The 23,559-nt window shown below is 36.9% G+C and overlaps 3 protein-coding genes across 11 annotated transcripts in view; 1 reads left to right on the top strand and 2 right to left on the bottom strand.

Moving 5' to 3' along the window:
- Positions 1 to 13,146, bottom strand: part of UBR3 (ubiquitin protein ligase E3 component n-recognin 3) — a 123,933-nt gene extending 110,787 nt beyond the window's left edge. For both annotated transcript variants that reach the window (XM_034427145.3, XM_034427154.3), the window contains exons 1-4: positions 11,692 to 13,146; positions 3,787 to 3,926; positions 1,860 to 2,018; positions 277 to 420 (exon numbers count right to left, since the gene is read on the bottom strand). In XM_034427145.3, coding sequence (XP_034283036.2) covers positions 277 to 420; positions 1,860 to 2,018; positions 3,787 to 3,926; positions 11,692 to 12,152 — 904 coding nt within the window. In that variant the 5' untranslated portion in view covers positions 12,153 to 13,146. The remainder of the gene's footprint in view (positions 1 to 276; positions 421 to 1,859; positions 2,019 to 3,786; positions 3,927 to 11,691) is intronic.
- An 882-nt stretch (positions 13,147 to 14,028) lies between these two features.
- METTL5 (methyltransferase 5, N6-adenosine) lies at positions 14,029 to 22,599 on the top strand. Of its 6 annotated transcripts, none has more exons than XM_034427110.3 (8): positions 14,029 to 14,126; positions 15,787 to 15,896; positions 16,507 to 16,621; positions 17,831 to 18,012; positions 19,439 to 19,521; positions 19,800 to 19,851; positions 20,313 to 20,362; positions 22,479 to 22,599. In XM_034427110.3, exons 1-8 carry the CDS (start codon positions 14,122 to 14,124, stop codon positions 22,545 to 22,547), a joined length of 666 nt encoding a protein of 221 aa, XP_034283001.2. In that variant the 5' UTR covers positions 14,029 to 14,121; the 3' UTR covers positions 22,548 to 22,599. The 6 variants fall into 6 exon arrangements, with proteins under 6 accessions (XP_034283001.2, XP_034283023.2, XP_034283017.2 ...); XM_034427132.3 differs by having other exon boundaries at positions 20,847 to 22,599; XM_034427126.3 differs by lacking the exon at positions 14,029 to 14,126 and adding an exon at positions 14,804 to 14,877.
- Positions 22,159 to 23,559, bottom strand: part of SSB (small RNA binding exonuclease protection factor La) — a 20,821-nt gene continuing 19,420 nt past the window's right edge. For all 3 annotated transcript variants that reach the window (XM_034427097.2, XM_034427089.2, XM_087882014.1), the window contains exon 12: positions 22,159 to 22,694. In XM_034427097.2, coding sequence (XP_034282988.1) covers positions 22,594 to 22,694 — 101 coding nt within the window. In that variant the 3' untranslated portion in view covers positions 22,159 to 22,593. The remainder of the gene's footprint in view (positions 22,695 to 23,559) is intronic.

Here is a 23,559-nt window from a genome sequence, read left to right as displayed (position 1 = left end):
TCATCTTAGTACAATAATTATTTGTAATCCAAAATGCTGTATTTTCTAAACTTATTGGAAAGGGGTCCTAATATTTCCCATAATTTAAACTGGTATTTAAGAATGAAGATATTCCCCAATTTTGAAAATTGAATAAGGATTCTAACACACTTTTTTTCTCCCTGCATTTGTGCTGTTTCAGGAACGTTTCATAAGCCACTTTAGAAGTTCCATATGTTAACATATCAAAGATGGGAATTCTTCCAGTTACAATTAAAAGTATTTTTTTACACAAACCTTGAACTACTGAAGCGCTAGCTCCAGCTGCTTGATCCTGCATTCCACATGTTAGCTTATCTTCAGCAAATGTCAGTCCAGAACCTTTCAAAGCTATAAGGTATTTTTCATGGCTTTTCTTTGAACATGTATTTTCTCCATCACCTTAAATATATTTCAAAGATACAAGTTCACTCCAAGGACCCATCTTTACAGGATGGTACAGGCTAAAAAAAAATTGGCTAACAGATATTATAATAAATGGTCCATAAGTACTTTACAGAAACTATGGGATGGGATTGGTGCATATACCTTCATAAGTATTATATTTTCCAGCATTCAGACTGCAATGCTTAGTTAAAAAGAAAATGTTATTCCTCTGTAGATAGAACATTCAGCCATAGTGAGTCAAGATCTCTGACATGTGAATACACTGGAACTAAAAATCAGCCAGATTATAGCCCATCCACCCTTTTATTGTGACTTTTCAAATTATTTATCAAAGGGTGAGCATTTCTGCATGATACCGTTCCAAAATGGGGACTATAAACTTGGTTCTTGAAATTAAGACCAAAATGCCAGCACTGGTGAAGATATCACCAGTGCAAATTCTATTTACAATTGTTTAATTTAGTTTTGGGAATGCTGTTTTCTTTTTCAACCCTAGAAGTCTGTTAAAGAACATTCTTATAATCAGGAAAGACTTTATATAAATCATATAAAAGGTAATAACAAGAAGTTTTAACTAAGCTTGCAAAATACTGAAATTCTGCAGCCATGATGGACTCTAAGGATAGCCCTTTTAAATATATATAATCTGAATTGTCATCTTTGGCTGACATATATGTAAAAATATCAAATCACTTTCATGAAATGTGTTACTTGCTGCTCAACTGAGTAAATAATGAATTGCCTCAGGAGAGGCACTGTTCATTCTGTATTTCCACCCCTTCATACATATGTACTTGTCATGTTCTTAGCTTACTGGCTGCATTCTCACATTGCACTAAGGCATGACTTGCTTATCATTTCTTGAATAAATTACAATAGATTAGTTTACACACTAAGCCATTATCCATGGTTTAAGAGTCACAATGTGTGGGTCACTGAGACTCTTAAACCAAAACAAAATAAAGAACATTATGGCTTAGTGCAATGTGTGAAACTAAATCACTACTTTTATTTCTATCTTCATGGACCGTTAAACCTGAACTTGTTAGTTTAAGCAGAAGGAAGAACAATATAGTGTTATAGGGGAACAATGACACATTTACTCTAAGAAGAAGAACAGAAGCAATACATAGCATATATTCTCTATTTAAGAATTGGTGGAAGGCTGCCTACAAAACTTTTTAACAACCAGTTAAAATATCTAAACTATATTAACAGCATAAACTAAATCCTAAAAGTAACTCAAATATATAACATTTTTCAACTATTAAAATAGCAAAAACTGACATCAGTAAGGCTTAAATAGATCAATGGAATGTGCAGTTCATAGCAAAGTAAAGCCTGCTTCTCTTTCAACAGATATCCTGATCCTAAAGCATAAAAACATGTTTAATGATGAATGTTCCTTCAAGCAAAATAAAACAACAACTCACCAGAACTAAGACTTTTATAGTACTGCTGATCGGTCAAAACCTGAGTAAGGACTGAACGCATTGCTCCTCCCATTTTTGTCAGATCTTCCAGAAATGAAATATGGGGTTCCAACATCTGAAGAACTTTGTGAAGTTCTTTTTCTGATGGCAAATCAAGAACTGAAAGAAGCCAAGCAAGAATTTTGCACAAAATTGGGTAAATGGTTTTAATTGCTTAAAAACTACAGACTGGCTATTATTTTGCCAAATAGAACACACCATTCTTACAACCGTAACTTGGATTGTACATGCACCAAATACCATAATAACAAGAATTTCCAGCCTAATGAGATGTCATTTTTAGATATATATTTAATGTTCAAATGTTTCTTTTTGGGTAACCTGTATAAGATCACAGTTCTTCTTAGCAAAGCATACACAATCTGAGTTGGTAACCAGTCACCACTGTCAGTTTTCTGAATATTAGTACAGATGTTGCTATCTTTTTTATCCTTGTATGCTTCAGAGAATCAGTTTCTATTGGGCCATGCATGGCTGAGGCAGCAAGTGAATTTTCAAAGCTGACAGTTAATGGGCAAAGGAGACAGGGCTGAGGTGATGAGCAGGTTCTCACCAACTGTTTAGCAAGCATAAGAGAAGCAGAACCAAAATGGTAAAATACCGGTAGCTCTTGCCAGTGGACTGTTGGTATGCATAGGGTGGTAGGAATAAAATGGCAACTGGATTCCTGCCCGGGAATGTGCAAAGACCAGCATGTCCCTGATGAAATTGAACCACACTTCATAATGTTTTTATATGACTAGAACTGGTGACTTCACTCGAAGTGGTTTTGGATAACAGAGATTATTTGATGTAGGACAAGCTGGATTTTCCTATTTAGTTTGGGGACAGAATTAATTTTGCTGATCTTGTCTATGTCTGATATCAAGGAATGGATAGGCAATATGATCTTACTAGTTCCTTGGACTTCAGTGGTTTTTCACCATTCATCATTTATATCTTTCTTAGTCCAGTCCTTTCTGAAAAGGCAAAGCCAAAAAAATAACATTGGAGAATTTATTCTCCAACTTCTGGGATACCTCAATAGTCTGTTTTGTCCACATATTTTGCATCATCTACTTGAAGCTATTTACAGAAGCCACAAGGAATTTGAGTTGAAGTAATACTGATATGCATACATTTTCACAGAGAAGTTCCAAGACGATTGTGACAGAATAATAAACCATTTTAACTACCAGTAATTGACTTGCTTTCCTCCTATGTTTAGCATAGGATTGTGATTATTCTTATAACTTTTGCACCCAAACAGGGCTCATTTTCTTGATTTTTGATATTTTCAATTATCCAAGTATTTTTCCTTCTTTCACTCATCACTCCATTCATTATCTTGAATGTAATCTGGTGTTTATAATAGTTTGATTCTTGCTATTCATATTTTATTAAGAAGGGCACTGCGTACTGGTTGTGATGTATTTTTTTAGAATTACTCTTCAAAACAACATAGAATACAAACTCATCTTCTCTTCTATCTGAAATAGATGGAATTCACTTTTTTTCTTCCAGTTCTTCAAAAAACATTAAGAGTTGCTTAATCAGGACAGAAAGAAAAATAGCTTCAAGGGAGTCTACAGAATCTTGCAACATTAAATTCATTTAAAATATATAATATACATATTTCCTTCAAATTTTGGCAAAATACCATTCATTTGCAAATCACAAATTACTTGAAACTTAACTTTCCTAGAAAATATTGATACCACCATCAGGTTGGTGTTGACAGTGATTATATCAATATTTTCAATGATCCTCAAAATAAAAAGGAATATAAACTTCAACCATCCAAATCAAATAAAACAAAATTAAATTTATTAGTAGTGTTAAAAATTTGACTTGTGACATAAAACACAAATATTGATATTAGGTTTACCTGGCTCATTATAACCTTCTCTTAAGTACTGAATAAGACAGAAGATGAATTGTGGAAGAACTAGTTCTGACATTATTAACAAATCTTTTGGAACAGATGGAACTTCTGAGCTTGATTTTATTCGATGCCTTTTGCAGAACCTGTAAATAAAGTTATATAAAATTAAATTATCACAATTAATAAACATATCTATTTTATGTTTAGGCTGTCTGTCTCCCAAAATGACTCTAGCCAGATTAAACTAAAAAACAATTGATGTATGTATGTATGTATGTATGTATGTATGTATGTGTATGTGTATATGTATGTGTGTGTATATGTATGTGTGTGTATATGTATGTATGTATGTATGTATGTATGTATGTATGTATATACACACACACATATACATGGGCGTGTGTGTGTGTGTAAATACATATACATATATAGGCCAGAAAAGGAAAGTACAAAAGCTAAAAACCAAACAAAGCAAGACCATGCCCAAAGGGGGAACTACACAATTTTCACATTCCCAAGGCCTGAGAGAACAACTAAGTCTTCAACAATTTCCTGAATGATATAAAGAAAGCTCCTTGCATATACAGCACAGTAGTTGGAAAACAACTCATAAACACAAAGGATGTGTTTTGAGATTTGGTGAGATTTGATCTGGTGAGATTTGATCTGCCAAACTGCTGGCAGCCGATGATCAGCAAAAGTAGGCTACAGTACTGCACTCTTATCACTGTGCCACGGCAGCTCTTACTTTTAGTTTTAGGAAAGCAAATTCCAATGTAATGTTAGGAAAAGATCTTAACCATAATGTCAAATTGATGGAATGCAGCCAATTACAAGTATTAGTGGAGTTACAATGGCAATTGGACCTGGAATTTCCATCACTAAGCAATAAGGTTATAAAACACAATGTCCCATGACTGCATTCTGACAGTCCTGGTTGCACCACAGGACCAGTGGATGGGAGCCATGGAGGAGGGCTGCAGGCAGACCCTACAGAGCACAGGTGGGTGGATGAAAGAGTGCCACGGGTAGGCATTATAGAGCAAGGGTGGGTGAAAAAGCAGCAGGAACAGGAGGGGCTTGACTTCCTAGTGGTGCAATGGTTACAGTGCAGTATTGCAGGCAAACTCTGCCCAGAGACTGGAATTTGATCCTGACTACCCGGAGTGTGCTGTGAAGCACAATGGGGTGGTATGTAAGTCAAAATACTATTACTATTGTTATTCTTGCCAGTTCCCACATTGACTTTGCTTTTGGGAAGCCAGCAGGGAATGTCAGAAATCATGGCTCGCTGTGATGTCATAAGTCTCCCTTGTTCATTGTTGTCACTTTGAATGGTCACTGAACAAGTGGACATAACCCAAAGACTATCTGTAATCAAAAAGATAGCAGCTCCCCTTCTCCTCATGTGCTCAAATGGAGGCTTTAAAATTGGTTTTCTGCACTGAGCAAGGGGATTGGTCTCCATGGCTTCAATGGCCCCTTTGAATTCTATGGTTATTCACTGGACCTTAATGCCACATTTAAGCCAATCTCTGTACCAGCATGAAATCACAGAAAAGTCATTTTTAAATACTAGCACACCAGTAAAAGTGGGTGATCACTTTCTAATTCAGTGGTATTATTCAAACATCGAACAGGTGTTTTTCTGTGGCTTCAAATAAGAAATTACTTCCTGAAAGAAGACTAACCCATTTTCTCAAGCAAGATAAAAATAATTTTACTTCATCAGTTTTTCTTTTCTCCCAAAGAATATTTTATATCAACAAATTAACAGAAAAAAAATGTATAACATAACGCCCACATCAGGGCAGAACTTTGGCATTTTATTTAGCAGTGCAGAGACATGCAATTGGCAATTGATGATACTGTACCCTGTGTTGATGATGACTTTTCCCAGAAACTTCATGTTTGTTCAAGAGGGAAGAGCAACACCCCACAAAACAAAGGCCTAGGACCAGACCAACACAACACAAACTGGAGCTGATCCAAGAGGAAGGAGGAGAATCACTATAAGTTAGTGCTTCCCCATTCCTAACTGCTTGTCTGCTCCAAAATGACACCATGGTTGATGTATTACAGTACTGAGAAATCAAGGAGAGCTACCCACATTTCGAACCTAATACAGGTCATCCACATGTGCAAAGAAAACTGTCTCAATACTGTTATCAATGAATTGTTTTTATTTGATTTTGGCCCATCAAAAAAACAAAAAAAACAAAACAAAAAGGAAATTATTTAGATGAATCAAATGAGAAGTCTAAAATTCCTGCCAGTATAGGGATGTCAAAAAGAGTTGGAAGTCAACTTTAACAATCTTAGCAGAACTCAGTCCAGCCTTTGGCATGATCCCAAAGCACCCCAATGAATTGTATAACATTTTCACAGGGATAATAGTTTGTACCCGCAGTGATTTATGGAGGGAACAGACACAACAGTATTAACTACAGGCAGCTGAGGAGGAGGAAATGGTGTAGAATGATAGAGGTTTGCTGGATGTGACATGTCTGCAAAGTGTGTAAGTTAAGAGCAGTTACCAGGAACAAATTGTGTGTACTGTATATACATATCATTATTTGATTTATGTAGCTGCTCATGTCACAATAATGACTTCCCAAATAAACCTGGAAAAAGCTTACAAGCCTTCCTATTAATCCTATCAATTGACTTTTGAGTTCATGTGGGTTCCAGAACAGGCAGATGGCAAGCAAACCATGTGAGCTTCTCCTTTGTAAGGAGAAGACATTGACTGGTTCTATACTTCTTCTTGTACCATGCTCTTATGTGCCTAGGTGCTAACATTAACAGGGTTTGTCCTGTTAATAGTCCTCAACTTACAATCACAATTGTAACCAGACTTATGAATCATTGCTCTCATAGGTCAAGTCATTACATGACTGGATCTGATTTTGATCATTTTTACCATGGTTGTAAGTAGAGTCACACCGTTGTAAATGCCAATCCAGTTTAACCAATAGCATTTACTGATGGAAACTGGGGATGAGGGAGAATTCACAAATGATGATCATGTGGCCTTGGGATGCTGCAACTGATCCTAAATGCGAGGCCATTACCAAGTGCCCAAATTGTGATCACATGACTGTGGGGGTGGGGTGTCGGTCATAAGTTCAAATTTAGGTCATAAGTGACTTTTTGGAAGCTTAATTCAAGCTGTCATAAAGCAAACAGTTGTAAGCTGAGGACTATATGTCTCTCCATTTCATGTTATCCCCTGTTGATCTTAAAAAGCACCTAAGATTGCAAGTGTGCACAGTAATTAAGCATTGCAGATTATAAAGCTCAAAGTTGAAGAATGGGGCCATGTGCATGCAGCCCTACCCTGCCTCTCTTCAGCTCTTCCTTCCGCAATGTATTTCAGCTAAAAGCTCAGTGGAAAAGAGTAAATGTCACTGCCTTCCAAAACATTAGCAGAAGAACCATCTTAACCTTGAGAGGCAGTTGTGATGGAATTCTCTGACCTGAGAATAAAAACTATGCTTCTAAAATACAGCAAAACAAGGACAGATGGACATTTTTGTGGTCTCAGATAAGCAAGTAGCATTCTTCCCATTAAATCAAGATGGCTAGAAGGCAATAAAAAGCATAGCCCTAATATACCCACTAACTACACTCAATACACACAGTTTTCAAGATTCTATCATCTCACCCCGTGCTCATTTCAATAAACCTGCCTCCTTTGAATTCCTGAAAATCCTACTTCCTGGATTGTGAGCTGCCATATGGGGTTTGACACAGTGAATTTCTGAGTTATAAAGTATAAAACAAAAATGACTGTTTCTAATCACTTTCCCATAGCATCCTGAGAGGAAGCATTCCCAGCCTAAGCAAAACAGGTGGGCAGATTCTACCTGAAGTTTTGAAAGCAGAACATTTTGGAGTATAATTTTTGAATTTAAACCAAACTTATTTTATGTTTAGTATATTTCTTTTTCCAGATATAAAGAGCAAATAAAGAGCTTTATTGGCATAGAATATCTCAGGTGTAAACTAGTATGCAATATGTTTAGAATGCAATACATTTTTCTTTTCATGTAAGTAAGTATTCAAGTACGTCATCTTCCATAATCCTTTCCAGTATCCCCATGTCTCCAAAAGGAAAAGGTTTGGTTTTTCATCTTTGCCACACCATCACTTCACTATTTACATTCTTGCTTAGGAGTAGTTACAGTCAGTGGTGTGGAATAACCAGTTACATTTCCAAAATGAAAAAAGAAAAAAAAAAACACCCACTTATTGCATAGCAGTCAACACTTGCTCAGTTAATTATGTCCAAGAAGTGATTAACTTTCATAAATATAAGTGGAGTGGGATAAACCTGTTTCTTTAAAGAGACATGGAAAAATAATTTCATTACCACTTTCATTTTCCTGACTGAATAATACCCCATTCAAAAAGTTCCCCTGAACAAAAAAAGTAAGGCATTATCACCGTATATGTCAATACCAATGATCTATAGACCACTACCTCACTCCACATCATATCTGACTTTTTGACTGAAACTTTGGAAAAATACTTTTATACTATGGGGAGTGAGAGAAAATGTAATATGGATTTATGGGTGGGCGTGCACACACTCACAGACACACAGTGAGCAAATTTTTATTTTAGTGTGACAAGTCCTTTTCTAAATATAAAAACCGTCTTCAAGTCGAAATCTTAATTTGTTTCCCCAAAGTGCTAAAATACAGGACAAAATATTTATTGATTCATCATGCTGCTTCCATGATTCTTCAGATATTGTAGTCAGGTAACAACATACAACACAGGAAATTTCACTGTTACTTTAACTGGAAATACATCGTAAACATAAATTATTACTTACAATCTCAGTGACTGGGTTCATATAATATTCAAAACTATAAGCAATCACTTTATGATTTACAGTGAGATGTGAACCTTTTCCATAAATCTGAAGGCTACTATTATATTTCCACTAATTTATAAGATGTAATAATGTTTTAAATAAAAAGCTTGTCTACAGTCATGTGCAACTGCTTGTGCATGAAAATAAAAATGACTAGGGCCTAAGATATCTTTGCTTTCTCTCTCCAAATTCATACTAATAACAATGGGCAGCGTCTGTCACACTGAGTAGTCAACACTTGAGACTTGTTTACATACTGGCATACTTCAGAGTTCATGTATCAAACTATTGACATGGAGGCAGAGGATAGGATGACTCTATCACATGCTTTCTCTGTGACAGGAAAGTTTGGCAGCATTCAATCATCTCATCCTGCCAAAAAAGTACTGAACTGAAAATATGCCCTCATAGCAACTTTATATCTACTATTATCCCAGCATCACCAGCAACAGCTCTACCCAATATTTGAGTGCATTGCTTACTTTCAAAAAGGAAATGTGCCCCATGTGTCATCTCTTTCACTGCAGTTCTCTGCATCATTTTATAAGTCAGCTCTTCTCTCAGGCTACTTTCTTGTTCCCAACTCACTATTTTAAGTATTTCCTCCATTCTTTAAGGTAAACTATATTTTCTAATCTTTTTCAAGTACATCCTTCAATTTATCCCATTGGCCCTCCATTACTCTTTATAGTGTATTAGTTAAATCATTTTTCAAAGCTCCTTCTCCCATCACTACCATTCAAATTCAGAAGTCAACATACATTTCAAGAACTATGATAAACATATAGCCCATTTTGTTTTGCAACAAAATAAAAGCATGTTGGAGAGGAATTTGTTTGGTAATTTGCTTGGATATTATTTTGTCCGAGGATTTAACCTGGACAGAAATCAGAAACAAGTCTTCAGTGCAACAACCTGTGTGCTCCATGTCTCCTCTATTTCCTACTATAGACGAGTAATTTTGATATGTGGGATTTCTCTATTTCCCAAATGTCAAAAATGAGCCCTAGCACGGACCTTCTATTGACAACTTTATAAAGCCTCCTAATAATATAAACATTCATATGGAAAGGCTAAAGACATAATCTCTACCAGTGTTAAAAGTATATGGGGTATATAGTATATAGTCATGGGCATTTTTGGGAAAACATAGAAAAACTATATGGAAACTTCTACAACTTGCTGACCTGTAGGGAGGATACTACTGGACGAATTCACATAAGATATTTAACCCTACAATTTTCTGGTTTTATATATTATACAGAACCATGAATACACTGGCATAGTGTAGTCAGTCCAGCCAATGTTTTTACCATCAGGAAAAACACAGAATAAAAAGAAGTAAAAGAAGAGAACTGTATCTTTAATTAATAGTATATTTTGCAATCTCATACATAAAGGCACAAATCAGGAAATATGGAGCCACATTATTTTGCCTTCTATCATGTTTGCGCTTTTGTTTTTATCGATATACTAACCCTATCAGACTTTTAACAGCAAAATCTTATAGGCCTCCAGGGGCCAAGAAAAATGTCCCAAGAGTTTGAATTTGGCTGGCAGAAATATTGGTACCTAACTTCCATGTCCAAGAACTAATATTTTCTAAGAATAATTTAGGACTCCTTGCTGAAGTAAGGATTGTAACTCACAAACTAATGTAGCTTGTGGAACAAATGTAAGAGTCAGTTTTTGCAACAAATGTAAGAGTTAGGTTTCCTTTAAAGACAAATAAATTTATTATGGCTTCTAAACCCGCGTCATCATGCCCACAAAAATTTATATCACAATATATCAGATTCTACATACATTTTGGGAGCAGTACCTATGATGTTACGGAGAATACATGAGGTTGTGCTCCTTTCAAGGGGCTTATCCCTGATTCAACATATAGTAGTAGATGGACACAAAAGTACAGGTAATCCTCGACTTACAATAGTTCACTTAGTGACCTTTCAAAGTTACAACCGCACTGAACAAAGTGACTTATGACTGTTTTTCACATTTGCAAACTGTTGCAACATCCCCATGGTCATGTGATCAAAATTCAGACACTTGGGAACTGACTTACATTTATGACCATTGTAGTGTCCCCAGGTCATTGTGACCTTCTGACAAGCAAAGTTAATGGGAAAACCAGATACACTTAACAACCGTGTTACTAATTTAACAACTGCAGTGATTCACCTAACAACTGTGACAAGAAAGGTCGTAAAATGGAAGCAAAATTCACTTAACAAATGTTTCACTTAGCAATGGAAATTTTGGGCTCCATTGAAGTCTACCTATACTAGATGGGCACAAAAGTACCATGTCTTATCTACTAGGAGTACGGATCCTAAAAGCAGACACCCACAAAGATGAGTTACTACACTCCCAATGAAATAGAACGATACCTCAGGCTAGGTAGCTACTTCTATAGTGAGCTTCCATCCACCTGTTCCTCCGGATCACAGCCCTGTCATACACAGTTATATTATTGTTATTCTCTTTTATTCATTAAAAATGAAACTCAGTCAACTGGACATTTAAAAATGTGTCACGAATACCATTGACTGGTGCTAATGGTTGATACGGGGTTGCTGCCAGCTGTCCTAGGTATCAACCAAGTATCTTCTTAAAATATAAGATGCTCCGAGTAGCGCAGTTTTTTTGCAGTTCCGCTGGTGTTATTGCAGGAAGCTGCAGTTTCTTGAAGTGTTTTGTGAAATTCTTGGACATGGTACCAAGTGCCCTAATTGTATGTATGTATGTATGTATGTATGTATGTATGTATGTTTTGTGATTGTTGTTTGTTTATTTTTATTTATTTATTTATTTATTTATTTATTTATTTATTTATTTATTTATTTTGCACGTGTGCTTCCTTCAAAGAAAACTTGGGAGAAAGAGGGGGAGAGGGAGAAAGGGGGGCATTCGGGGCTCTTCTAAACCCCACACTGGGGTTGGAGCCCCCTCGGGATCCTCCCACTCGCAAGCTGCGGAGGGGGGGATGGGTAAGAGACGTTTCCACTCGCGATACTCACCCGGCTTCCCGCATTACGTTGCCGTCGCCGCAGTCGCAGGCTCCCCCCGCTTGGCTGCGGAACATGTTGTAGTCGTGTCCGGCGTGCTCGCCCTGGTGAAAGCACTCGGCGCAGAGGCTCATGCAAGGCGAGATGCCACAAGTCCGGCAGCGGTAGGCCACGAAGTTGGCCGTCCACACCAGGCCGCAGAGCGTAGCCGGGTCGTAGGCCCTCACCGCCTGCACGAAGCTGTCCCAAGGCTCGCCTCCCGCCAGCAAACAGCGGCACCACCCCAGCGCTTCGGACACCGCCTCGGCGTCGTCGCTGCCCGTCAGGGGACCCAAGACCCGCTCCAGAAGCGCTTGGAGTTCTCCGGCAGCCTCGCTCTCCTCGGCGGCGACGGCGGCGCCGAGGGCCGCTTTCAGACGCACCGCCGTGGCCCGCTTCTCCTGGGCGCCCCCTCCAGCTCCCGCACCCGCCATGAGGGCGGCCGAGGACGTCGCTCCAACCGAGGCAGCCGCTGCGGGCGGCGCAAACCCTCCTCAGACTCTGGCTGCGCTTCTCCCCTCACCTGCCTCCCTCTCGCCTTTCCCCTCCCTTCCCTCCTAGCGGCGCCTCTCGCGATAGCCGGGAAAGTCAGCACCCCGGCCGCCTACAGTACTCTCTCTCTCTCGCTCTCTCTCGCTCTGCCTCTCCACCTTCTGCCACGGCGCTGGGCGGTCTCGCTTGCCGGCTTCCCTCATTGCTTTGCCCGCCCGAGAGTCGAGACCTTCCCGACGCCCCCTTCTCTCTTCCCCGGGTGAAGAGAGAGAGAGAGGCAGCCGTGCTGATAATAAACGCTGCCCGTTTTTGTCTCGGTTGGACGGGACCCTCATTCCCCAGCGGGTCAGCTGGAAGAGCCGTTTGGAAAGTAGTGGGTGCTTCATCCTCGGGATGTTTTCCAAAGTGGATCGGGTGGCCCTTCGGCTGGAATAGACTTTAGAACTTAGAATAACTTTATTGTCCCTTTGAATGTACGGCTGATCGGCGTACATTAAAATGAAAGGATGTTGCCTACAGCTCTCAAAGGGTCTCTCCACCTCTAATTTAAACATAAGCATGACAAGTTGAATAAATAAAATTATGCATGTACAATTCAGTTCAGTTCAAACCTTTATTGTCAGAGTACAACATGTGTATAATGAGATTGGCTGAGCCTCCCTTCGGGCACTCCCCCCACCCCAACTCAATGCAACTCACAGTGAAAGACATGCCATCACTCTGCTAAACAAATAATTCCCTCAACACTCAAACTATTTACTAAGTCTGCACTACTATTAATCTTCTCATCATTCCCACCACCATCTCCTTCCACTTATGACTGTATGACTGTAATTTTGTTGCTTGTATCCTTACTATTTATATTGATATTGTTTCTTAATTGCTTATTTGTACCCTATGACTATCATTAAGTGTTTTACCTTATGATTCTTGACGAAGGTATCTTTTCTTTTTATGTACACCGAGAGTGTATGCACCAAGACAAATTCCTTGTGTGTCCAATCACACTTGGCCAATAAAAAATTCTATTCTAATTCTATTCTATTCGGAAAAAAACCCCACATATATGGTATAAGGACTAGTCTAGAAGAATTCTTGAGGTCCCTTCCATCCTTATGATTCTTTGTTCTAGGTTTTCATTGAGGAAAAGGGCACTGCTGATGGGTGGGGGGCAAAAACTGACAATAAGTATTTTTTAAAAAAATTAATTCTTCCTGCGGGAAAATGCTGACGCCTGATAAATGTTCATCTTCAAGAGATTTAAGTTGAGAGCAGTAGTAGCTGTAACTTTTATTACGGAGAAACCATTTTAAGAATTACGGGAGGGAGAAAGTGCTGTATTTAACAAAAGATCCGGCAAACGGAAGAGAAGATGTCATCACAGAGATTCGGGGAAACCGAGAGCTGCAATCTCCGCGTGCTTGTTTCAAGGAATGAACTTGCCCCTGAGCAGATTTTAATCCACGAGGAAAGGGGCGCTGGGTTCGCACGCATACACGCACGCACTCCATGCGCAGGACCTCCAGCGGCACTTTTCTCGCGTTCACCAAGTTCTTCTGCCCACCTTCCTTTAACGAACGCGATCCTGTTAGGCATTGATTATGACTGGGTGGAAACTTAAAGGAAGCAGGACCAGAAGCTCTTAGGGATGAAGCAGGGCACTTCCCCAGTCTTCTTACATAGCAAGCTGTTGCTAAACGGTCAACTAGCAGGCACTTTAGTGTAACAACCTTTCCGATCGGAAACTCTCCGTGCCAAAGGAACAAGTGCCATCCATTTCTAGCGAAGGTAGAGAAAGCCGCCTATTACATACCTGCAGAGCAAGGCTTTTTTTTCCCCCAGACGATTATGCCGTGTGCATAAAACGCACAGTGAAAGCCAAAAGAATGTGGACATGCAAGACAAGCCTTGATGAGGTGAGCAGGAAATAAAATGCATAATCTTAGGGCAAACGGCAACCGTGAAAAATAAACAGTTGCTTAAGGCGTTCGTCTGTGTGATCGCTAGGAGTCGAAAATGACATGACACAGAAGGCGTTAAAAACCCTAGAACAGCAGTTACCGCAGGTTCAGTATTGTTTGGTGTTTAGATAAGTTTACGAGCATAATCGTAAGCAGATGACTCACATTTAAATTGAAGCATTTTTCTAGGGATTGAGACGGATCGAACCGAGCAGAATCGAATCAAACCTGTGAGAGCATGGAAAGTATTCACCCCCTTATGGTATACTGAATGGTCAGAAACGGTGTACTATGTGGTCTCCTGCTTGGGTGGGGGGAAAGTTGGACTATTTGACCTACAAGATCCTTTCCAACTCTTGTTAGTCTGTTAACTGTGCATTTGTGTGTAAGTAAAACCGTACTGCTGCGCGTTGCCTGATTTATTTCTTTAAAAGTCCGGGGAAATAAAGGATAATAGCATTACATAACAATCCACCTAAACCGAACTTCTTTACTTTAAAACTTTTTTTTTTCCTCCCGGGTAGACGTGTCCAAATTGAGATCCCATCTAGGATTTCCCAGAGTAAAGGACCTGGGAAAAAGGTTCCCTGTGCTCTGTTTTCTAGATAGGAACTGAAGGCACGGAACTTTGTTTCCTTTGTTTGGGGGATGGCTTAAGTTCCTGCACAAAGCGGAAATACGTGATCGCTGAGAAAAGGGCAGAGAGGTAAAAGCGTTTTCTATGTTTCTAGGAGGTGGAGGTTCCAGGAGATCTTGCGATTATTTGTATAAATAATTTCTCTATTTGGATAAACAGATAAAACAGTTAATTTAGTTTTCCTCCTGTATAAGGATGTTCAGCAAATTTATTCCAGAATTAATGGAAACTCGGAAAAAAAACAAACAGGAAATTATTTGCTTATATCCATTAAGACACTTGGAGTCTACGCTCGACTGGAAAGAGACTTGGTGGATACAATAATCCTTCTCAGAATTAACTTCAGTTTATAAACTCAGAAGTATGAAGTTGTAGCTACCTCCTTCCCCCAATTTTTCCCATCCATGCCCATCTGAAAGAATGTAAGGTCGTTACTTTGGAACATTTTAAATTTTCCTAACTATTCTATTAGATAGTTCTTCCATTTTTTATTTATTTTATTTTTATTTATTGGATTTGTAATCAGTTTTTCTGCGATGTTTAAAGTTAATTTTGAGCATAAAAATTAACAGATTTTTCCCCCAGTCTGGTTTCACATTTTAAAATACTCCCTTCTTTAGTATATGTTTAATTTAGTGTGTTGTATTAATACAGCCATTATGGTTTGTGGAGCATAATTTATAGCATAATGAAATGCAAATCCAGATGATTAGTCTGTTGTAATATGAACTAGTTTGTTGGATACCATTTTGTCATCCAAGGGAGATGGGTTTTTTTAAAGAATTATGAAATATACATATGAATAAATTTTGAGTTTTCTTGTATTTTAAAATGTTTTTTTAAAGTTTTTTTTAAAAAACATTTTTATTGAGATTATACAAAGTAAAGTAAAACAGACTAGGAAACAACCATTAATATTTGTGTGTATATATTCATTCTTTCCCTTTATGTAACTGATTATAAATATCAAATCCTAAGTATGAAAAAGTTAAAACTTAAAGAACTTGAGAGTTGTTTGCAACAAGTTGATGTCTTTGAGAATCCAAAACTCCTGCTTGAACAATATCCGACTCCGCCACATATTGCAGGTAAATTTTACTCTTCTCTGTCATGTATATAGTGTTGGTCTACATATTCTACACATTCTAACAGCTAACTTTAAATGTTATCATTAAATTATGTTCTTTATGTAATATAATAATGCTGATTGTTTTATTCCAAGAATCTTAGAAGTTGGGAATTTAATATTCTGTTAAAGTTTAAGTGATAAAGTCTCCTATACAATGAATGCCTATTAAGTTTATTTGTTAAGTTCTTGATTAGATTCTCTCCTATACTTTATCTACCTGTAAAAATCAGTACTTGGGTAAAAAATTATAAGGTGTGCTCAGTGGAGTAACAAACATTGTTCTCAATCTAGATTTTTAAATTTAAGGAGGGTTTTTCCTTGGAAGCCTTGGCATTTCACTTGTGTGAGCCACTTGAGTTTGTTTTTATTTGCCTTTTAGACATATTGTAGCCATCTTAGGTGTTATATTACATTACTGTTATAAAGTTTGCTGATATATTAATTTATGGATGAATAAAATAAAATGTTGCTTGAATGAAGAAATAAATCAGATGGCCTTTATTCACCCATTTGTTTAGTATAGTTTGTATTTGCTCTGAACCTGTTACCTGTGTGTCTTTATTCTCCAGCATGTATGCTTTATACAATTCATAATACATTTGATGATATTGAAAACAAGATTATGGCAGATCTTGGATGTGGTTGTGGCATACTGAGCATTGGAAGTGCCATGTTGGGAGCAGGGTAAGAAATCTCATTTTCTTATTGCTTTTTTAATATTAAACTAATGAGGAAGGATGAAAACCAGGGGTACTTCAAAACAAAGAACGTCAAAACAAGGAGCCATATCATCTCTAAATAAGTCCATCTAAATGTTACTGGAAGCTTTAGAAAGTGATTGTTGCATGTTTTTAATGAACCATGAGTAAAGCTAATCAGAATCAGATTACTAGGAAATCCCTGGGCTGTAAACTAAACTACGAAGTTAAAAAAAACCATCCTTGAATAAAGCAAAGGTAATGACAAGCCACTACTACATTACCACCAAGAAAAGCTATGTGGTTATAACAGTCAAATTGGATCTTTTCCATTCAATCCAACTACAGGGAGTCCGTGCTTAACAACTCGTCACTTAGTGACCATTCAAAGTTAGGACAAATCTCCCTGAGCTACTTACAACCTACCGGTAGTTCCAGAGTTCTGATGGCCATATACAAACATACATCTGCATCAAATCATATTTTGGGTGCTTGACAATTGGATTGCATTGAGGGTCATTTGCACCATGCCACAGTCTCACAACTGCAATTTTTGGTAGTTTTTGCTATTTTCTGATATGTACTTCTCGGTTTTGGCAAAAAAAAATGCCCATTGAATAAACCAGTGGCATTTGCTTAACAACTGAAGACTCTGAAATCAGGCACAGTCACATGCCTGTGCCTGATTTCACACTTCACACTGACATCACACTTAATGACTTCCATTAATTACAAGTATAATTTTGATCATAAGTCAAGGACTACCTGTACTATAAATACAGATTAGACACATTTCTAATTAACAGTGCAATTTAGTTACTCATATTATTTTAAACAGAATGTGTATCTAAAACGTATTGCTAGGCTAGTGATAAATTAGTACTTAGTTTATGTATGAGTAAACTGTATCAGAGATGATATAGGATACATACTCCATAGTTCAAAATTTTAATGTCTGTTACTGAAATAGCATCACATGAAAAATCATTCAAAGATGAAATCACATTGACTAATTGTTCAAAATTTATATAACTGACATTTAGAAATCTAACAGTTCATTTTTTCATTAACAAAAAAAAAAAAACCAAAATCAAAAGACTATTAAAATTAATCTTAAAATGGATGTTTAACGGTAAGAGTTGACATGTTTTAAAAGTAATATGTGCTGCTATAATTCTCTTTATATTTTTCCCAGGTTATGTATAGGATTTGATATAGATGCCAATGCACTGGAAGTATTTAACAGGAATGCTGAAGAATTTGACCTTACAAATGTTGACATGGTTCAGTGCAATGTATGTTCTTTGCCTGATAAAATGTCCAAAACATTTGATACAGTTATTATGAATCCTCCTTTTGGAACTAAGCACAATAAAGGTTAGCCATTTTTTCCTTGAATGGGAATGAACTTCCTAAAAAAGCTATCTAATTTTATTTATTTTACAGCATTTCTATACTGCCACAGTGAACCAATACTTCCTTTTCTCTTAGCTGCCATTGATGTCTTTCACCTCAGACATAATATAAAGAAACATTCTTCATCCCTACCTTAAAACCTTTGTGCTGAATTTGTTACATTCTGTTGTTCATAGTAAGCAAGGTTAATTTATATCTTATCCCTTTAATTTTTTTTAGACTGTGTTCCACCAATCATCCATAAATTCAATTTCTTTATGTCCCTACTTTTATCTGTCTTAAAACAAGTATAACTTTAAAATAGCTTCCATTTTATAAACACATTTCTACCATTACAGAACAGATTTCCTTAAATTACATGGTAATATTCAATTCATGATTTTTCAAATCCTGCAATTGCAAGACATGTCTCATATAAGAATATGATTTTACTGGAACTTTTATTGAAAAAAATTGAACAGAAGTATCTGTTTCCCAGTCTGACAAATTTTAGGACTGTACATTCCATTCTATATTTAAGGTAAAAGCATTTGATATTTTAGCACATACTAGATAATTATTTAACCAATTATGTGTTTATTAAGTACATTTATTTGTGAGTTAATCAAAAATATCTGACAGAAACCAAACCCTTATCTCTGATGTTAGAACTTGTAATTCAATATAAGAAATAGTTGACGCAATATACCTAAACACAGATGGTTATGTAACAGCTGAATTGTTTAAACTGATTAAACATTAAAACATATGTACTAATCAGGAATGTTTAATAAAATTCAATTTGCTGTCTGTTGAGAATAGGGGAAGTACTGAATATTTAATACAGGTAGTACTCCATATACAAAAGTTCATTTAGTGACTCTTTGAAGTTCAACACTGAAAAAAAGTGACTTATGAGAGTTTTTCACTTACGACTGTTGCAGCATCCCCAGGATCACGTGATCAGAATTCAAACACTTGGCAACTGATTCATATTTATGATGGTTGCAGTGTCCTTTGGTCATATGATCACCTTTTGAAACCTTGTCAAGCAAAATCAATCGGGAAGCCAGATTCACTTAATAGCCATGTTACTAACTTAAGAATTGCAGTGATTCACGTAAAATGGGGAAAACTCACTTCACAATTTTGGCCTCAGTTGTGGTTGCAAGTCACTGTAGTACTGAAATCAATTAGGCACTTAGTATTGAAATAAAAATGTGTATTCTCCAAGCTAGATAATATACAGTGTTAACTGTATTATCAAGCTTTTCTTAACACCAACAAGACAACTTTATTTCTGTAGGTGATATTGCTCCAGGCTACTGAGATATTAGAAATTCAGGAGAAATAACAACTAAGTGTGACTGAGTAAAAGAGGCTTAAAAGTCTTTTTTTATTTTTATAGGTATGGATATGGCTTTTCTCAAGACAGCTGTGCAAATGGCAAGAATAGCTGTGTATTCCTTACACAAAACATCAACTCGACAAGTACGTCTAAAGTTTGTCCTAATACGCATCCTTGTATGAAACCGCAAGATTAGAAATTTTGGCTGTTGTAGAATCATAAGATGCTGAAATCAGGTTTCCTGGAATAGCCTAAGACATTTTATTAACAGCATATTCAAGATATATTACAATTAAACTTTTTATAACACTCTACAGTTTGTGCATAATGTAGAAGTTTAGTTTTCAGTGGAGAGAGAGAGAGAGGGAGGGAGATCAAAATCAAGAGAACCTCTAATATCTTGCATTCCTTCCATGCTCAGCATATTCAGAAAAAAGCAGATGAATGGAATATAGGAATGGAAGTTGTAGCAGGTAAGAACAAGTTGTTATTGTTAAATTCAGTTTAAAGGCACACAAAGTTCCCATTTAAATATTAAGACTATCTTTATATAGGATACCAAATACCTTTATAAAAGCTGTCTTAAATAGATGATAAAACATGTTTTATTTACTTTTAATCATTTTATTCTATTGTTTCACAGTTGTTTCCTTTGTACTTTTTAAAATATGCAGATCCAAAACTATTGTGAAAATAATTTTATAATGGTATCTTAAATATAGGTAGTATTTGCATTATAGAAGTTGATCTAATTAAACTGTTGCTACTCAATCGGACACAAGATAGTTTTATGTAATCATAAGCATGTCCAATAACCCAGTGTCAGATATTCAGATGATACATGCATGTATTGTTTCCAGCTAATATATTTCATCAATTCTCAAATATATTTGATTTTCCATTACAGCTTATATTCTTTTTAATTCACTTTTAGAACTGAGATATGACCTACCAGCATCATATAAATTCCACAAGAAAAAATCAGTAAGTATTAGGCCACTTTTAATTCAGAGTAAACCTATTAATTTTTTGCTAAATAACAGAGCTGTATGCTAATGATCATAGACAAAAATGTTTCAGTTTGAACTATGTCTCTATATCAGCGGTGAAATCCCCCCCCCCCGGTTCTATCCGGTTTGCCGAACCGGTAGCACCAGCCTCCGCCCACCCGCCCATAACATCATTATGTCCCTTTTTTTTAACCATCTGTGCATGTGCAGAAGGTTCTGTGCATGTGCAGAAGAGGCATGCATGCGCATAGCGCACTCCCGTTCCCAAACCAGTAGCAAAGGTAAATGGATTTCACCGCTGCTCTATATACATATAACCTGGTAGCAAAAACAAAATTGAAGATCTAAACAAAAGGGAGAAGAAACATACTATTTAATTTCTAGAGCCTTATCTTAGTCAACAATATGGAACCTATTTTACTACATACACCAAATCATTCTTCTCTTGCTCTTCAAAGGATTACTGATGCAATCAAATGATGTGGCTCCTAATCTTTCAGTGACAAGTTGATGTGTTGTATGATAAATAAGGAAGACTTACAAGTGAGAATCCCTACTCAGAAAAGATTGATGCTGTCAGAGAAGAAGATAAAACCAACAATATTAACCTCGTAAAAGGAATGCAAAGCTGGGGTGCATAATAACAAATGCTAGGAGAATCATGCAGATTTCCCTGTTGCAAAATCACTGCCGATCCAGATGGGTAGCAGAATTATTAGAATGCAGTATTATGTTTTATTTGCATAGGCATTCAACCTTGAAAGAATATGGTATTACTGATTTAAGTACCAAACCCCAGTGCACATAAATAAGAGTGTAAAATTCTGTGTTTGGGGCTGTGCAGGATTTTAGTACCGGTGCATAAAGTAAAAAAGATGCTTTGGAGTGTGCAGGAAGACACATTTAGCCCATGCCTAAAACTCCTTAAGTCAAACTTGGGATCTTGTGCCAAGCAACTGTGTAATCATAGGAAAATCTACATATTAAAGCATTTGCAGACAAGTATAAACTGAGCATCTGTACAAACCCCAAATTCATTTTGCCTTCAGATTGAAAGGCCTATGCAATCTTTCTGTTTAGCACACACATTCCATTCTACCTGCATTCTCAAGTCACTATTAACTATTTAGCTAACAACAGTGAACAAGCAAAACAAAATATAGTATTTCTAGAGTCCTCCACAGTGGTACCAGGAAGAGTATCTACAAGATAGGATCCTATATCTGTTCTGTTTTAATTTGCTTTTTGTCTAAAACAAGTAGAGTAGTTGGGAAGAACAGGAATAATATGGATCTAGCTATTTGGTTAAGACAAGTTCAGCCCACAAATCCAAGAAGATGGATCACAATTATAATAAACTCTCAAATTAGCACATTTACTTGTGGAGGGTGCACGTTAGAAATTAAAACTAAATGAGATTTTTCACATGTAGAGAAGCATAGAATCGATGGACATCTTTTGTTCATAATACATTACAATACTATTTTTAGGGTCTCTGAAATAAAAGTTGTTATGGGCAGGGTATATTCATGATTGGCTTTACTAGATCAATTCCCTTGTTCCTATATCACATAATGTAATCTATATTGGATTTTGCTATATGAAGAGCAGAAGCTATATTTAGACACCTCTGCACTAAAACCTAAAGCAACATCTGTTTATTGGAGTTGACACTTTATGTCATTGTCATACAAAGAAAAGTATTATATTTTGAGAAAATTCTATTGCAACACTGAAGACAAGTATAAAATTGGAGTTAAGTGCTCATGGTAACTCTACATAGTTGCTTTATTTTATTTATAGATTTTTTTTTCTTCCAATAAACTAAAGGTAGCAATACAATTTGATACATCTGTAACTGAACACAAAGATTCACAAAATTTGAATACACAAGATACTGATATTTGTTATACACTACTCAATAAAAGTTTTGTACATAACAGATATTAGGATACAGTTCTGATTCTTCAGCCTTTTCTTTCAGCCTAATTATAGGCTCACTCATCAGATATTTTTTTAAAACTGCATGTTAAATCAGGCACTATTCCAAGAAAGAATCTCAAAATGTAATTTTCTTCTTTGTCTTACAGGTAGACATCAAAGTAGATTTTATCAGATTCTCTTGTGGGGGGAAAAAGATGGATGGTGGAATGACTTAAAACTGTATTAAAATAATAAAAATTGCATTAAATGGTTTTTGAAGTATTACAACTGAATTCCAGCACCATTTTCTGTTTTTAGCTGTTTGGCAGCTGGCTCTTCTTGCTTGTCTTCTTCAAGTGGTCTTTTCTTGGGACTTGCTGACCCTGTAAAATTGAGATTTCAGTCATGGTGGGCCACAACAATCACAATCAGACCTACAGTAATAAGTCAAGTGATAGTAAGCTGATTGATATTGTATTATATATTAAATTTATTTTATTTTATTTTATTTTATTTTATTTTTCAATTTATATACCGCCCTTCTCCCTGAGGACTCAGGGCGGTGCACAGCCAGAATTAAAAACATGAAATACAAATATTAAAAACAATTAAAATCTATATAAATTTGGCCCAAAATTTAAAAAACCACAAACCAATTAAACATTTAAAAAAAATTTTAAAATTTTTTTCCTAAGCCAGCCCGGCTTGCTGGAAAAAGTGGGTTTTAAGGGCACGGCGGAAGACACTGAGGTCTTGGATTCTCCTTATCTCTGGGGGCAGCTGAATCCAGAGGGTAGGTGCCCCCACAGAGAAGGCTCTCCCCCTGGGGGTCACCAGCCTACATTGTTTGGCTGATGGCACCCTGAGGAGGCCCTCTCTGTGGGAGCGCACGGGTCGCTGGGAGGTCGTCGGTAGCAGCAGGCGGTCTCGAAGATAGCTAGGCCCTATGCCATGGAGCGCTTTAAAGGTGATAACCAACACCTTGAAGCGCACCCGGAAGACCACCGGGAGCCAGTGCAGCTCGCGCAGGAGCGGTGTTACATGGGAGAATGAAAATGACACCATAGTCATTTAATTTGGTCTCTTTCTCAGAACAGATTACAAAACTGCTTACATTAACAAATTTGAGAGAACCACTAAGGAATAGACATTCCAATCTCATGCTATGCAACCCATGGATGTGAAACTCAGCTTTCCAGTCTGATTCATCATTTATGCAGAAAGTGTAGTCTCCAAAAAGAATGCTGC

Source organism: Pantherophis guttatus, chromosome 1, assembly GCF_059756535.1.
Source record: "Pantherophis guttatus breed Tessera chromosome 1, ASM5975653v1, whole genome shotgun sequence".
In the NCBI taxonomy this organism is placed as follows: Eukaryota; Metazoa; Chordata; class Lepidosauria; order Squamata; family Colubridae; genus Pantherophis; species Pantherophis guttatus.
This window is presented reverse-complemented; position numbering and strand designations above follow the sequence as displayed.